Raw genomic sequence first — 17,573 nt, 5'->3', positions numbered from 1 at the left:
TTTATTTACTTTTAAGTTATTTTATTTTTTTGACAGGATCTTCTTTGTTGCCCAGGCTGGAGTGCAGTGGCATGATCACGGCTTTGCCCATTTTTAAATTAAGCTATTTTTTTTGTGATTGAGTTCTAGTGGTTCTTTATATTCTGGCTATTAACCCCTTATTCAATATATGGTTTGCAAATATTTTTTCCCATTCTTTGGGTTGCCTTTTTACTCTGTTGATCATCTTTGCTGTGCCAAAGTTTTTAAGTTTAATGCATAGTCATGTGCTATGTGATGACATTTTGGTCAGTGATAGACCACGTATATGACAGTGGGCCCGTAAGATTATAATGGAGCATACTGCGTTGCAGATCAAGTAGAGGAAATGATTAATATTCAGTGATGGTGCTGGGACATTTGGTTTTCCATGTGAAAAAAATATAAATAAAAAATATGTATACTACCTAGGTTTGTGTAAGTACACTCTGATGTTCGCACAGCAACAAAATAGCTAACAATGCATTTCTCAGAATGTGTCCCATTGTTAAGTGACGCGACTGTAGTCTTTTTTTTTTTCAGGCTTAATTCACTTTATTTTTCTTGTATAAAAACCCTATGTTGTAGCCACAGCTGGAGCCTGGGGCCTCTGCATGGAGACTCTGGTGTGGGTCTTGACGAGGTGGTCAGTGAATTCCTGACAGGAAGACTTGATGAATACAGTCTCCTTCCAGAGGTCGGGGGTTAGGTAGCTGTAGGTCTTAGAGATGGCATCAAAGGTGTCCTTGGTATAGTTACCCAGGGTGGCAGTGTAGACCCTGGCTAAGGTGTAGCAGTCATCAATACCAGCCATCATAAGCAGCTTCTTGGATACAGGCACTGAGACGATGCCAGTGCCTCTGGGCGTAGGGATGAGGCGCACCAGCACAGAGCCGTGGCGGCCTGTCGCCTTGCAAGGGATGGTGTGGGGCTTGCTGATCTTGTTCCCCCAGTAGCTTCTGTGCACAGGGACAATAGAGAGCTTGGCCAGGATGATGGCCCCGCGGATGGCAGTGGCCACCTCCTTGGAGCACTTAACACCCAGACCGATGTGGCCGTTGTAGTCCACGATGGCAACAAACGTCTTGAACCTGGTGCGCTGGCTGGCGCGGGTCTGCTTCTGCACTGGCATAATCTTCAAAACCTCGTCCTTGAGAGAGGCCCCCAGGAAAAAGTTAGTGATCTCAGATTCCTTCATGGGCAGGGAGAAGACATGTATCTCCTCCAGGGACTTGATCTTCATGTGCTTGACCAGGCAGCCCAGCTTGGTGATAGGCATCCACTCTTTATCCTCGGCCTTGCCTCCATGAGCTCTGCGGCCTCAGCCACGGCCTCAGCCCCAGCCCCGGCCCCGGATGCCACTGCCGAAACCTCCGCGGAAGCCACCGCGTTTCCCCATCCCAGGCGATCCCCACCACCGGCTGCCACCAGCGTCATCTGCCATTTGGTGTTTTCTCAGAGAAGCATCTATTTTTGTTTTTGTTGTGCGTGTGTGCTTTTGGTGTCATAGCCAAGAAATCATCACTTAGTCCAGTGTCATGAAGATTTTCCCCTATGTTTTCTTCTAGTTTTATGGTTTTCAGATGTTAACATTTAGTTTTTAATCCATTTTGTGTTAATTTTTGTATATTTTTGCCCATATTTAAAACTTTAGTGAAATAACATAATTTAACATTATTTGTCAGCATTGTTGCCTCTGTTTACCAATGGGCTTAGAGCCTCTAATGTAACATATATATATATATATATATATATATATATATTTTTTTTTTTTTTTTTTTTTTTTTTTTTTGAGACGGAGTTTCGCTCTTCTTACGCAGGCTGGAGTGCAGTGGTGCGATCTTGGCTCACTGCAACCTCTGCCTCCCGGGTTCAAGCAATTCTCCTGCCTCAGCCTCCTGAGTAGCTGGGATTACAGGTGTATGCCACCACATCTGGTTAATTTTTGTATTTCTAGTAGAGACGGGGTTTCACCATGTTGGCCGGGCTGATCTCGAACTCCTGAGCTCAGATGATCCACCCGCCTTTGCCTCCCAAAGGGCTGGGATTACAGACGTGAGCCACCGCGCCCAGCCCATATCTTCATTTTAAGAAACATCGTTATCTACTATTGGTCCAGCAAAATGTGTGTGCATGAAACAAAGATATGGCAGTAGAAGGGTAAATACTATAGTAAGAAGTCTAGGCCGGGCGTGGTGGCTGATGCTTGTAATCCCAACACTTTGGGAGGCTGAGGTGGGGGGATCACTTTGAGGTCAGAAGTTCAAGACCAGCCTGGCCAACATGGTGAAACCCCCGTCTGCACTAAAAACACAAAAATCAGCCAAGTGTGGTGGTGGGCGCATGTAATCCCACCTACTCAGGAGTCTGAGGCAGGAGAATTGCTTGAACCTGGGGGGCGGGGGTTGCAGTGAGCCAAGATCGCCCCACTGCACTCCAGCTTGGGTGACAGAGTGAAACTCCATCTTAAAAAAAAAAACACGAAGAAGAGTGTAAATCAGAAGTATTAATAATAAGAGACAACTGAAAAGTTTTTTTTGTTTTGTTTTGTTTTTTTTGAGACAGAGTTTTGCTCTTGTTGCCCAGGCTGGAGTGCAGTGGTGTGATCTCGGCTCACTGCAACCTCTGCCTCCCGGGTTCAAGTGATTCTCCTGCCTCTGCCTCCGGAGTAGCTGGAATTACAGGCATGCGCCACCACGCCCGGCTAATTTTTGTATTTTATTAGAGACGAGGTTTCTCCATGTTGGTCAGGCTGGTCTCGAACTCCCAACCTCAGGTGACCTGCCCGCCTCGGCCTCCCAAAGTGCTGGGATTACAGGCGTGAGCAACCACGCCTGGCCAGCTGACAGGTTTTTAAGCTGAGACACAGATAATCAGATTTGTGCTAGAAAAATTATTTTGGTGTAAGAGATGCGTCAATGCTAGGAAGAGTGGAAACAGGAAAGTCAGTTAAGAAGCTTTAAAAAAAAAAAAAAAAAGTGGGCTGGGTGCGGTAGCTCAAGCCTGTAATCTCATCACTTTGGGAGGCCGAGGCGGGCAGATCACCTGAGGTCAAGAGTTCAAGACCAGCCTGGCCTACTTGGCGAAACCCTGTCTCTACTAAAAAATACAAAAAATTTGCTGGGTGTAGTGGTGGGCGCCTGTAATCCCAACGACTCGGGAGACTGAGGCAGGAGAATCGCTTGAACCCAGGAGGCAGAGGTTACAGTGAGCCTCGATGGCGCCACTGCACTCCAGCCTGGGCAACAGAGAGAGACTCTGTCTCAAAAACAAACAAACAAAAAGTATATATATATATATATATATATATGGCATAGGCAACTTAAACCATGCCAGAGGGAATTGAAAATAGGGACCTACAGGAGAAACAAGAAGGAATGAATACTAGTTGGCTCTACTCAATAGGAAGACCCAGGGAGAAGTTGGAATTAACTCAGATTTCCAGCCTGGGTGACTCTGAATGGCTGTGAATGGCAGTGTTCTTAACAGGGATTGAGAAGGAACATAGGAATAGAACAGCATTACCCTTGGACAGTGAATTTAAGGTGTTGCCTATTGGACATCTGCCATGTCTTGTCACTTTTCGATATGGGTCTGGCCCTCAGGCAATAGCAGAGATTTGAATGGAACTGTAGAGTCACAAGTCATCTTTATAGACATGTTAGTTGAAGCCATACGCATAGATGAGCTCATCTGGGAGATGAATTTAAATCAAAGAGATCAAAATTTCCTTGTTTCACTTAAGTAATCTTCTTAGCCATTTACTCTTATTGTGAGCCTGGCTTTTCCACCTGACCAAGTTCTACTTGTTCCAGGAATTCAAAGATAAACCGGGCTCTATTATTTCTTTCTGATTGATTGATATTTGGTTTCTAAAAGAAATTTTCTTCCTTCTCTACATTCACAAACTCTTCCATTCTTTTGCCACATTTTATACACTTAAGTTTAAACCAGTTTCCATGTATATTTTGTCTATATTATGTTTGTTATTGAGAAATAGGCATTTTTGGGAAGAAAGAATTTGGCATTTTGGAAATAATCAGAAAATTAAAAAATACACGCACCACTTTCCCATTCTTCTCCCCACCCCAACCCCTACCCCTATCCTCAAATGCTTAGCTAGTGAAATATTAAAATGTTGTAATAGAAATTGGAGTCAAGGTCTCCTGGCTGAAGAGACCATCTATTTTCAGAGACTGGAAGGAGAGAGAACAAACCAATCAAGAGTCATTGGTTTGTTGCCTCTATTGTTTTATTTCTGACCTGGGCAAATAGCTTTTGAAGTGGAGATATGCTAGTTCTTGGCAACTAATACTTTTCTGGGCATGCATTTTATGAAATAATAGGTATGTATCTGCCTCATTCTTTTAGGCTATGTGTTTCTCTAGTTTAAAAATAATTTGCCAATGAAGGTCTATCTGTGTTTATGCAATCCCTAAATTTGTATTTACCTTACGTGCGTATGTTTTAAATGTGTGTATGGAGGCTTTTTTTGGATGCTGTAGATGGGAGAGAGTGCCATCATCTAGTACACTGTTATATGCCACAAGAAATAATTGCACAGCCATTTCTTAATTTTAAGGTTTTTCTTTTCAACAGGTTTTGCACTGATTGCAAAAATAAAGTCCTCCGAGCATACAATATCCTTATTGGTGAACTTGACTGCAGCAAAGAAAAGGGCTACTGTGCTGCACTTTATGAAGGCTTGCGGTGCTGTCCACATGAACGACACATACATGTTTGCTGTGAAACAGACTTCATTGCACATCTTTTGGGTCGTGCTGAGCCAGAGTTCGCAGGAGGGTATGAGTATGTAATTTGCTAGAATGGGCTATCTAGCGCTTTGCTTCATTTTATTACTGAAAGTTTATTTTCATCACCTTCTGCCTCAGTACATATGATATATGTATAAATTAAAGTGTGCCTGTAAAGATTTTGCTTCTCTTTAAAGTATGCATTTCTTAATTGACTGAAAATAGGGAAAAACTGTTCTCTGGTGTTTGGTTCAGTCCTCTGCTAGTTCTTGCTTGAAGGGAGGCAGGCTTTTTTGGCTTTCATTGTTACAGACTATCATTTTCATTTGAAAATGATTAGAAGGGATTTTTCTCCCTCTATCCATGCATTATCGTGTGTAAATTTTATTCACAATAATGGTTTTTGCATAAGTCAGATCTTTGCAGTAGGGGATTAAGAAATGCCTTATTGAATGTAATTCATGAACTGTGTATATTATATTATTATTACTACATAGAAACCTAAAGTAGTATCTCTGGCTTTGTTGTAAAAATAAAATCAGATGATGATGTTAATAGAATAAATCAAATGCATTTCCTTTTGTATTTAGGGTATCAACCCTCATTTGAGTGCCTACTTTCTGCTAGAATACAAAGGGCTTAAAGCCAAAGTTCTGTGAACACTTGTAAAGACTGGCCTGGTGGAGGACTCTTGCCCATGATGAATCACTTTGGCATTGCCTTTCTCCATTCCTCCTCAAAACAAAAAACCTAATGAAGGAAAAAATGTTTTGCTATAATTGGAAAGTAAAAGGAACTGTTGTGTCTACTATGAGCTGGACACTTCTATGTGATTGCATTGTGCCCTAAAACCCATCTTTTTAGAGCCAGTTCCTGAATTACTTTATTTTTAGCAATACGAGGACTAAATTCTACTTGCATGTGTATTTCTCATTGGTTGTAGACATGCATGCTTGTATAGCAACATATACGTTGAGTGTAAATGTATAACTGTCTTGTTACTAGGTAAGCACATTGTGTTTAAAACCTGAACTTGCAACTGTGTTATCCATCTTTTACTGTTTCAGTTAAAGGTATTAGTGTGTGATTATTCCCTTTTATAGGCGAAGAGAAAGGCATGCAAAGACAATAGATATAGCTCAAGAAGAAGTTCTGACCTGCTTGGGAATTCATCTTTATGAAAGACTGCATCGAATCTGGCAGAAACTACGGGCAGAAGAGCAGACATGGCAGATGCTTTTCTATCTTGGTGTTGATGCTTTACGCAAGAGTTTTGAGGTAAGAACAGTGGGCTGTTCCAGTATCTAAGATTGCTTAGTCACCTTATTGGACTGAATCTTAATGTAAGCCACTAGTGCCTAAAAGGACTGTCCATCACTGATAGAGCTTCATGGATTTGGCTGGATATTGTTACATGGCTTTGGGTTGGAGTGGGGGTGGTCTAGGGAACTGGGATTTAGAAGAAGTTGATGGATTTAAAAAAATGTTTTTAATCCTGTTAACTTTGCCAGCTTTGGTTTTTAGACTTTCTCAGAGTAGAAAACTGAAGATGTTTAATAAGATGCTGCTATGAAACATAACTAGTGAGGCTGGGCATGGTGGCTTACGCCTGTAATCCCAGCACTTTGGGAGGAGGAGGCAGGCGGATCACCTGAGGTCAGGAGTTTGAGACCAGCCTGACCAATATGATGAAACCCCGTCTCTACTAAAAATACAAAAATTAGCTGGGCGTGGTGGCGGGCACCTGTAATCCCAGCTACTTGGGAGGCTGAGACAGGAGAATTGCTTCAACCCGGGAGGTGGAGGTTGCAGTGAGCCAAGATCACGTCACTGCACTCCAGCCTGGGCAACAAGAGTAAAACTCCGTCTCAAAAACAAAAACAAAAACAAAAACAAAACAAAAAAAACACACATAACTAGTGAAAAGTTAAATGCCCCCAAGGATTAAGCAGGAAATGTTAAAACCTTTAGTGAGTTTCATTTTGCCTGCTAATGTCCAGTAGTATGAAGTAAATGCTGTGTGAATGCCATGGTATAAGGACTATTTTTCTTTCTTTCTTTTCTTTTCTTTTCTGTTTTTTTTTTTTTTTTTTGAGACGGAGCCTCGCTCTGTTACCCAGGCTGGAGTGCAGTGGCATGATCTCGGCTCACTGCAAGCTCCACCTCCTGGGTTCACGCCATTCTCCTGCCTCAGCCTCCTGAGTAGCTGGGACTGCAGGCGCCTGCCACCATGCTCGGCTAATTTTTTGTGTATTTTTAGTAGAGACAGGGTTTCACCATGTTAGTTAGGATGGTCTCAATCTCCTGACCTCGTGATCCGCTGCCTGCCTTGGCCTCCCAAAGTGCTGGGATTACAGGCATGAGCCACCGCGCCCAGCCCTTACCCTTTTTCTCTTTGTATTTTTGTACCTTCAGAGACTAGATCATCTAATCAGGTTAAATAGTTTTTTCATTATGTGAGGAAATGGTATGTTTACTTTTGTTGTGTTCAAATTCTGAAATTTAGGCCAGATATGGTGTCTCATGCCTGTAATCCCAGCACTTTGGGAGGCCAAGGTGGGCGGATCACTTGAGGCCAGGAGTTCGAGACCAACCTGGCCATGATGGCGAAACCCTGTCTCTACTAAATATAGAAAAATCAGCCAGTGTGGTGGTGCATGCCTGTGATCTCAGCTACTTGAGAGGCTGAGGCAGGAGAATCGCTTGAACCTGGGTGGTAGAGGTTGCAGTGAGCTGAGATGGTGCCACTGTACTCCAGCCTGGGCGATGGAGCGAGACTCTGTCTCAAAAAAAAAAAAAAAAAAAAAATTCTGAAATTTAAAACTTGACTCTTGCTGGTTTGGAATAGGAGTGTGTATATTACCACACAAAACAAAGGGACCAGGCACGGTGGCTCACGCCTGTAAACCCAGCACTTTGGGAGGCTGAGGCGGGCGGATCACGAGGTCAGGAGATCGAGACCATCCTGGCTAACACGATGAAACCCCGTCTCTACTAAAAAATACAAAAAATTAGCCGGGCGTGGTGGCGGGCACCTGTAGTCCCAGCTACTTAGGAGGCTGAGGCAGGAGAATGGCGTGAACCCAGGAGGCGGAGCTTGCAGTGAGCTGAGATCATGCCACTGCACTCCAGCCTGGGCGACAGAGCAAGATTCCGTCTCAAAAAAAAAAAGAAAAGAAGTTCTGACCAATATTCACCCTCAACCTTATTTTTATAATAGATGACCGTGGAAAAAGTACAGGGTATTAGCAGATTGGAACAACTTTGTGAGGAATTTTCAGAAGAGGAACGAGTAAGAGAACTCAAGCAAGAAAAGAAACGCCAAAAACGGAAGAATAGACGAAAAAATAAGTGTGTGTGTGATATTCCTACTCCCTTACAAACAGCAGATGAAAAGGAAGTAAGCCAAGAGAAGGTAATATTTCTTAATATCAACTCTTAAGTGTGTATGTATTGCTTGTAGATAGAAGTACAGGCCAGGTGTGGTGGCTCACGCCTGTAATCCCAGCACTTTGGGAGGCCCAGGGTGGAGGTATCACTTGAGCCTAGGAGTTTGGGACCAGCCTGGGCAAGATAGTGAGATCTCTATCTCTATTTATTTTATTTTATTTTTTTAATAAAAATAAAAAGTACAGTCGTCCCTTGGTATCTGTGGGGTTTGATTCCAGGACTTCCTGTAGACACCAAAATCTGCAGATGTGCAAGTCCCTGATGTAAAATGGTGTAATATTTGCATATAGTCTATGCACATCCTCCTTATACTTTTATTTCTGAGACAGGGTCTCACTCTGTCACCCGGACTGGAGTGCAGTGGCACAATCATGGCTTACTGCAGCGTTCATCTCCCAGGCTCATGTCATCTTCCCACCTCAGCTTCCCAAGTAGCTGGAACTACAGGCTTACCCCACCAGGCCCAGCTAATTTTTTGTATTTTTTGTAGAGATGGCGTTTTACCATGTTGTTCAGGCTGGTCTCCAGCTTGTGGGCTCAAGCAATTCTCCCACCTCGGCCTCCCAAAATGCTACAATTACAGGCATGAACCACCGTGCCTGGCCTCTTGTATTCTTAAATTATCTCTAAATTACAATACCTAATGCAATGTAAAAGCTATGTAAGGCTGGGCATGGTGGCTCGAGCGCCTGTAATCCCAGCTACTTGGGAGGCTGAGGCATGAGAATTTCTTGAACCCAGGAGGCAAAGGTTGCAGTGAGCCAAGATCGCTCCACTGCAGTCCAGCCTGGGCGACAGAGTGAAACTCTCTCAAAATAAATAAAAACTGTTTAAATAGTTGTTATACTGTATTGTTTAGAAAATAAGGACAAGAAAAAAGTCTGTACATGTTCAGTACAGATGCAGGTTGATTTTTTCCCCCCCAAATATTTTCGATTCTTGGTTGAATTTATGGATGCAGAACCCACAGATATGGAGGGTTAACTGTATGGCTTTTTGCTAGATTTGGGCATTTTTACTGTGCTTTTCCAGATGTGAGCTCCTGCAGTTTTTATATCAGCTTTTTTTCCTACTGTAGTCTGTATAAGCCAGAATTTTAATGTCATGTCTATGTTTTATTAAGACAATGTTGAGTAATTATCTCTTTACCTGACTTTAATGTATTATTAGATCAAAGTCAAAATATAGAAAGCCACCTCTGTGCATGACCTAGAGCAGTTCTCAAGTTTTTGGTCTTAGGATCCCTTTACATTCTTAAAAATTAAGGTACTCAATGAGCTTTTGTTTATGTGGGTTATACTTACCAATATTTACTGTATTAGAAATTAAATGATAAATTTTAAACTACTCCTTCAAAAATAATGTTAACTAAATATTTTTTCAAAAATAACTATTTTCTAAATAAAATGAGAGTGAGAAGAATGGTATTATACTATATATTTTTTTGCAAATATCTTTAATGTTCATCTTAAAAGGAATAAGCTAGATTCCTTTTTTTGTTTGTTTGTTTTGAGACAGAGTCTCGCTCTGTTGCCAGGCTGGAGTGCAGTGGCATGATCCCGGCTCACTGCAACCTCCGCCTCTCGGGTTCAAGCAATTCTCCTGCCTCAGCCACCCAAGCAGCTGGGGCTACAGGCGTGTGCCACCATGCCCGGCTAATTTTTGTATTTTTAGTAGAGACAGGGTTTCACCATGTTGGCCAGGATGGCCTCGATCTCTTGACCTCGTGATCCGCCTGCGTCAGCCTCCCAAAGTGCTGGGATTACAGGTGTGAGCCACCGCGCCTGACGGAATATACTAGATTCTTATATCTGCTTCTGCATTCAATCTGTTTCCATTTATTGGCTTGGTTGAAGCATATGAAGAAAGTCTAGTCTCACACAGATATTATATGGTAGGAAAAGTATTTTATTTTGGAGACAGAGTCTTGCTCTGTCACCCATGCTGGATTGCAGTGGCACAATCTTGGTTCACCGTAACCACCTCCTCCTGGGTTCAAGCGATTTTTGTGCCTCAGCCTCCCAAGTAGCTGGGACTACAGGCGCCTACCACCATGCCCGGCTAATTTTTTTTTGTATTTTTAGTAGAGATGGGGTTTTGCCATGTTGCCCAGACTGGTCTCGAACTCCTGAGCTTAGGCAGTCTGCCCGCTTCTGCCTCCCAAAGTGCTGGGATTACAGGAATAAGCCACTGTGCCTGGCTGGGAGCAGTATTTTAATATAAACCTTTTCAGATAGTTGTGGATATTCTTCAATACTACACTTTGACCAGTGGTAGTTTCTAAAAGATTCATTGCAATATGGAATCTGGCACCTTATCAATGACCTTTTTGTACTCTGCTAAATTAGAATCCGTTGGACTATATTGGACTTTGAATAGATCTTTTACTCATGCATTGTTTTGTAACATCATGCATTGGAATTTATTTCAAAGTTCACTGAATTATGCAGGTCAGAAAAGTCCAAGTATTAGGAAGCTTCAAGTTCATAGTACTGCTGGTTGCAAGGCCAAAATTCTGATTGTTGTTTCAATGTTTGAGTTTTATAATTGACAACAGTTGTTGTTCATTGTTTCCTTTGAAGTAACAGATTGACTTCATTCATTTTTGAGGAAATGCCTGCTAAATATCCAAGTCTCTCAGTTTGTCTCTCATTTATTCGTTCAAGTGAACTTGATGTTCCAGGAAAAAAGTTCAGCTTGCACCTCAAAAAGTGGCACAAGTACGTTTCCTTGAGACAGCTGCAACAGAAATGCTTTAAGCATACTTCCCATTTGTCACATACTTTTTTTTTTTTTTTTTTTTTTGAGACGGAGTCTCACTGTGTCGCCCACACTGGAGTGCGGTGGTGTGATCTTGGCTCACTGCAGGCTCTGCCGTCCGTGTTCAAGCAATTCTCCTGCCTCAGCCTCCTGAGTAGCTGGGATTACAGGCGCCTGCCACCTTGCCCGGCTAATTTTTGTATTTTTAGTAGAGACGGGGTCTCACCATCTTGGCTAGGCTGGTTTTGAACTCCTGACCTCAAGTGATCCACCTGCTTCAGCTGCCCATAGTGCTGGGATTACAGGCATGAGCCACTGCACCTGGCCCCACATAGACTGTCAAAAAGATTTCTGTTGGCAGGGCGTGGAGGCTCATGCCTGTAATCCTAGCACTTTGGGAAGCCATGGCAGAATGATTGCTTAAGGCCGGGAGTTCAAGACTAGCCTGGGCAACATAACGAAACCCTGTCTCTACAAAGGAGTAAAAAAATTAGGCCTGGTGGTGTGCTTCTGTAGTCCTAGCTACTTAAGAGGCTGAGGCAGAAGGATTGCTTGAGCCCAGGAGTTTGAGGCTGCAGTAAGCCATGATTGTATGACTGTACTCTAGCCTAAGTGACAGAGGAGACCGTACTCAAAAAAAAAAAAAAAAAGGAAAAAGTATATGTATTTGTGGTTGATATCTGATACAATTAATATTTTTACAGCTTCCTCAAAGACATTCATAAGTGAAATATCTATTTTTGTGAGAGCGCTTGACAGTTGAAGAATACAGTGATTCTTAGCACACTTTGGTTAGTACTGTCTTGATTTGTGCTAAGGACTAATATCTTTACCCACCATTACTTTTGTACTGTCAGTGTAAATGTCAGTACAGTGAAAATGCCACATCTTAGTATTAGAATGAAAATAGTTTTGATCTAGGGAATAAAATGTAGCTGTTATGGAGTAAAGCTCTTGACTGTCTCTTAATGTTGATCCTTAAAGGAAACAGACTTCATAGAAAATAGCAGCTGCAAAGCCTGTGGCAGCACTGAAGATGGTAATACTTGTGTAGAAGTAATTGTTACCAATGAAAATACATCATGTACCTGTCCTAGCAGTGGCAATCTTTTGGGGTCCCCTAAAATAAAGAAAGGTAAGTGAATAATTTCTTTTTAAAATGAACTCTTAACTCTATTCTTTCTTACTGTTAAATGTAAAAGCTTTTAGAGATTCTGTGAGCTAGAATTTTAAAACTGCTTCATAGTTCCAAGAATATCATATAATTTAGTCAGATACTTAATATTTCCTTTTTCTTTATGTTCTTTGACTTATTTTTGACAAAAACGAAAAATGGTAAATTCCTAATCATATTTTCATTATTTAATTTACTTTCTACTTAAAAAAAAAATCCTTCATTGGAAATGTTCTACTTTTAATAAGCCATTAATTATGAGATTTTTCTGTGGTCCCCAAAGAGTTCACTCTTTGTCCTAATATACTTATTGGTATGTTAATTGTAACTCTCACTTGATTTATTCTCAGGCTTATCTCCACACTGTAATGGTAGTGATTGTGGATATTCATCTAGCATGGAAGGGAGTGAAACAGGTTCTCGGGAGGGTTCGGATGTTGCCTGCACTGAAGGCATTTGTAATCATGATGAACACGGTAGGCTCACATTAAGTTTCCCAGTTATTTCTACTACATGGCTGACTTAAGAACATAAATAAGAAGGATTATTGATTTCTGCAGGTGATGACTCTTGTGTTCATCACTGTGAAGACAAAGAGGATGATGGTGATAGTTGTGTTGAATGTTGGGCAAATTCTGAAGAGAACGACACAAAAGGAAAAAATAAAAAGAAGAAAAAGAAAAGCAAGATACTGAAATGTGATGAACATGTAAGTGTCATAACTTGTAATTCTTCAACCTTTGCTGTTGAGGGCAGAACACGTGTTTTCCTTGGAGTGGCATATGTGCAGCTTAGCTGCTAGGATTTACTTTTTTTAGAATGAGTTCTTTATGCAGTTCCATTGGGTGCTCATCGTGTGAGAGTGTGGGTTGGGGGCAGAGAGAGATGTGATCATTTGTGCAACAGTCCTTGTGAGTCAGAAATTCAATTGTTCTTTTTATACTTTTAAATTTATAAGCTATGTAATCTTAAACAATTTGTTTAGTCCCTATCATATTAGGTTCTATGAAGGTGAAGTGAATGTATATTGGCAGGTGTGGCATAGTGTCTAGTACATAGTAAATGCCTGGTAAAATAAAATGAATGCCAGCTGCTGCTATTACTTAGTGTTCCTTCTAAAGGTTTAATACTATGTCAGGATTTTTTTGAGATGGAGTCTCACTCTTTCGCCTATGCTAGAGTACAGTGGCATAATCTTGGCTCACTGCAACCTCTGCCTCCCAGGTTCAAACAATTCTCCTGCCTCAGCTTCCCGAGTAGCTGGGATTACAGGCGCATGCCACCATGGCTGGCTAATTTTTGCATTTTTAGTAGAGATGGCATTTGACCATGTTGGCCAGGCTGGTCTTGAACACTTGACCTCAGGTGATCCACCTGCCTCGGCCTCCCAAAATGTTGAGATTGTAGGCATGAGCCACTGTGCCCTGCTTTTTTTTTTTTTTTTTTAAAGAATAATTGCTATTATATCATGCCTTTTTACCTGTGAAATCCTTTGCTGTGGTATCAGATCCAGAAGCTTGGAAGCTGTATTACAGATCCAGGTAATCGAGAGACCTCAGGAAATACCATGCACACAGTGTTTCACCGTGACAAGACCAAAGATACACATCCTGAAAGCTGTTGCAGCTCTGAAAAGGGTGGGCAGCCATTGCCTTGGTTTGAGCATAGGAAAAATGTACCACAGTTTGCAGAACCTACAGAAACGTTGTTTGGTCCCGATTCCGGAAAAGGTGCCAAGAGCTTAGTTGAACTCCTTGTAAGTATTCCATGTGGTCTTACTGTACATAATTGTTTGGGAACGGGGTGGATGTGGGAGGGGATAGTATTTGAGGGCTTAAGGTAGGTAGTTGAAGGAAGCTTATGAGAAATTAAGGGTAGTATTTCATTATTCTTTGGGGACTTCATTTCTGTCCTTCCACTCGTGGTTTATGCAACTACTCTGGAACACGTTTCCATGGCCGCCTCTGTCTCAGTAGAAGACATTATAGGTACTCCTTGAGTTACAGTGGGGTTACATTCCAATAAACCCATAACAACTCAAAAATACTGCTGAGTTGAAAATACATTCAACATCCCAATAAACCCTTTGTAAAGTTAAAAAAAAAAAAAGTCCCAAATAAGGCTGGGTGCAGTGGCTCATGCCTGTAATCCCAGCACTTTGGGAGACCGAGGTGGGTGGATCATGAGGTCAAGAGATCAAGACCATCCTGGCCAATATGATGAAACCCCGTCTCTACTAAAAATACAAAAATTAGCTGGGCGTGGTGGCGTGTGCCAGTAGTCCCAGCTACCCGGGAGGCTAAGGCAGGAGAATCACTTGAAGCCAGGAGGCGGAGGTTTCAGTGAGCTGAGATCGTGCCACTGCAGTCCAGCCTGGCAACAGAGTGAGACTTTGTCTCAAAAAAAACCTGAGTAGAACCATTGACTATTGTTAAGTCAGGACCATCTGTAGTTGGGAGAAAGGATAGAGGTAGCATTATATTCAGTAGTCTGCCTCCTTGAAGTAGGTTACTGTAAGCAAACTTTGCCTTTCTGATTGGCAAGTTATGGTAGCCACCCTTCCATACCAGAAAGAATATACAATTTGAACTAGAGGTTGCTTTCTTCTTCTAGGTGTCATGTAGGTAGGGTAAGACTCCAGTTCCTGAGACTTTTTACCTGATCCCAACTGACCCAGTGCGTAGTATAGGTGGCCCTTGGAGGAGGGGAGGAAGAAGAGTGGTGTCCTTTTCATTAGAGTCCTGATGGAACCAAATCCTTTGGAATACTAGCTTTTTTCTTTTTCTTTTTTTTGAGGTGGAGTTTTGCTCTGTTGCCCAGGCTGGAGTGCGATGGTGCGATCTCGGATAATCGCAACCTCCGCCTCCCAGGTTCAAGCGATTTTCCGGCTTCAGCCTCCCGAGTAGCTGGGACTACAGGCTTGTGCCACCATGCCTGGCTAATTTTGTATTTTTAGTAGAGATGGGTTTCTCCATGTTGGTCAGGCTGGTCTTGAACTCCCAACCTCAGGTGATCTGCCCACCTCAGCCTCCCAAAGTGCTGGGAATACAGGCGTGAGCCACCGCGCCCAGCTAGTTTTTTTCTTTTTTATGGTTGTAAAGTTTAGTTTTAATATTTATTTATTTATTTTTTTTTTTTGAGGAGTCTCGCTCTGTCACCCAGGCAAGATAGAGTGCAGTGGCACGATCTTGGCTCACTGTAGCCTCTGCCTCCAAGGTTCAAGTGATTCTCCTGCCTCAGCCTCCCAAAATGCTGGGATTACAGGTGTGAGCCACCACCTGTATAAGTTTAATGTTTAAAAGTTTTAATGGTTGTAAAAGTTTAATGGTGATGCTGTGTAACTTACTTCTTAAGTAGAAAATGGTTATCTTTTACTTAGTTTGTAGGGATGACTGTTTCAAGATAGGACTAACTGGAGATACGTCTGGCTACTTAAAATATAGGTAACTAGTTGTAACATCTTTAATTAGTTATTTTTTTAAGGCCAAGGTATGGTGGTAGTTTGCTAGGCTCATAGGCTTCTAGGAGAAATTATAGATTCAAGGTTTCAACTCAAGGAGTTGGATTTTATTCTCACTACTTTCTTAGGCAGAATGACATGATGCTTATTCTGCAAACACTCCAATTAAAGGCTTTATGTGACTGATTTGAAACTAAAAAGTTAGACTGGTTTAATTTTTAGCTGTCCTCCTCCATTACATAACATTTTGCATTCTTAAGTCATAGTCTTAACTACTGCTTTAATTTGCAGGATGAGTCTGAATGTACTTCAGATGAGGAAATCTTTATCTCACAAGATGAAATACAGTCATTTATGGCTAATAACCAGTCTTTCTACAGCAATAGAGAACAATACCGACAGCATCTGAAGGAGAAATTTAATAAATACTGCCGGTTAAATGATCACAAGAGGCCCATTTGTAGTGGCTGGTTGACAACGGCTGGAGCAAATTAAATAAATAAAATAGCTCTGTCTTTCAATGAAACACTCACGATGACTACTGCGCCTTCTCTTTCGAAAAACTCTTAATTTAGTGACTTATGGCAAAATTTTATCTTAAATCAATGTGATTCTTTCTTGTTTTGGGAGACGGTGGAGGTATCCTCATTAGTTTGTTCTTTCTTCAGGCTTGTGTCTTTAGTTGCGTGGCTGCGCAGGCCTGCCATATGATTTAAGCCATCTCTTTTCATTAAATGTTTCTCTTCCTGTGAGACTTACTAAAGCAACTTAGTGGCAAAAAGTAATGTTGTACTTATAATTCTGTACAGAAATGACAATGAGCTGAATATATGGTTTTACAAAGTAGACATCCACTTGCAAAATGTTTGGATGTAATGTTAAAGCGCAATGTGCAAAATTTAAAATAAAGAATATTTATTAATACGCACAGTAAAATTTGCTGTACATGTTTCTACTTAATATGTGGCAGTACTTTAGTATTTGCCACTTGTGGACTTGATGCTTGGCCAGTGTTGATGTTAGAAAGGATGAAGGACAGAGATACAGATTGTTGAAGACAAAAATCTTCCTTTGATGAGAATTGACAACTGAGAAAAGCAGTTTTCCAGTCTTTTTCTTTTGAGGAGATACTTTAAATACTTGCTACCATCTTACTTTCCCATGAGACTTTAATTGCTATTATTAAAGGTTCCCTAATACATAACACAAAGTACTTCTTAAATTCAGAGGTTCATATTGACCAAGAAGAATAAAAACAAAACTTGGCAGAATTTCAACCAAGGGTTGCCCAATAAGTAATTGCTCAACATGTAAGACTGGGCTCAGAAGGCTGCACTGAGAGCTAACCACATTGTGGGCTGTGTAAGTGCATGTGAGGTTCAGCCTTATCTGGTATCCAGTAACAAAGTCACTGTGGTCTTACAGTTTACTGCTGTCACAGCTGTGAGTACTAAAGGAGAGAGTTCCCCCCAGGAGTAGCATTTTGCTGCCATTTAGAAGATCCAGTCAAATAGCTCCGTAGACACATGATGCTTAGAGATTTGTGTCTACATGTTTATAATACTTGGTGGCAGCATAAAAATCATGGGACAATCAGTACTTCTGTGCAATGGAGGTGGTGTGAATTTTATGTGCTTTTAATCAGATTTTGAGTTAGATTTCAAGTGGGCAGCAGCAGAAACTTAGATTGAATTTTCATAGTGCCATTTCTTGGATCCACCTCCTGAGATGTCTTTCAAATCTAGATGTTGTATAGGAATGGGGCAGAGGTAAAAGGACTCCTCTTGGACCCTTTTTGATTTCATCCCAGAATCTAAAAAATGACTGTGGGTCTCCCACAGCCCTTGGCTCAGAGGTGAATCCCCTCTTCACCACTGTTAAGAGTCAAAGGTTCTTTTGAGATCCCTAAAAGGAAAGGCTGCTTTAGTTTAGTTTTAATCTTTGCCATTGGGGCCAA

At 41.6% G+C, this 17,573-nt stretch overlaps 1 protein-coding gene and 1 pseudogene across 4 annotated transcripts in view; one reads left to right on the top strand and one right to left on the bottom strand.

Moving 5' to 3' along the window:
• The window catches only part of GGNBP2 (gametogenetin binding protein 2), a 45,559-nt gene extending 29,007 nt beyond the window's left edge, over window positions 1-16,552 (top strand). For 2 of the 4 annotated variants that reach the window (XM_034942051.3, XM_055102040.2), the window contains exons 7-14: window positions 4,618-4,821; window positions 5,876-6,050; window positions 7,993-8,187; window positions 11,967-12,117; window positions 12,507-12,632; window positions 12,717-12,865; window positions 13,664-13,912; window positions 15,908-16,552. In XM_034942051.3, coding sequence (XP_034797942.1) covers window positions 4,618-4,821; window positions 5,876-6,050; window positions 7,993-8,187; window positions 11,967-12,117; window positions 12,507-12,632; window positions 12,717-12,865; window positions 13,664-13,912; window positions 15,908-16,111 — 1,453 coding nt within the window. In that variant the 3' untranslated portion in view covers window positions 16,112-16,552. Of the gene's footprint in view, window positions 1-4,617; window positions 4,828-5,875; window positions 6,051-7,992; window positions 8,188-11,966; window positions 12,118-12,506; window positions 12,633-12,716; window positions 12,866-13,663; window positions 13,913-15,907 lie in introns of all 4 variants that reach the window. The other 2 variants (XM_034942049.3, XM_034942050.3) reach the window with 1 other exon arrangement.
• On the bottom strand, window positions 20-1,713 carry LOC129394483 (small ribosomal subunit protein uS5-like; annotated as a pseudogene).
• Window positions 16,553-17,573: the final 1,021 nt, after the last annotated feature.

This window comes from Pan paniscus, chromosome 19 (assembly GCF_029289425.2).
Source record: "Pan paniscus chromosome 19, NHGRI_mPanPan1-v2.0_pri, whole genome shotgun sequence".
Classification (NCBI taxonomy): domain Eukaryota; kingdom Metazoa; phylum Chordata; class Mammalia; order Primates; family Hominidae; genus Pan; species Pan paniscus.
Note: the sequence above shows the minus strand (reverse complement) of the source record. Positions and strands in the feature narration are given on the sequence as shown.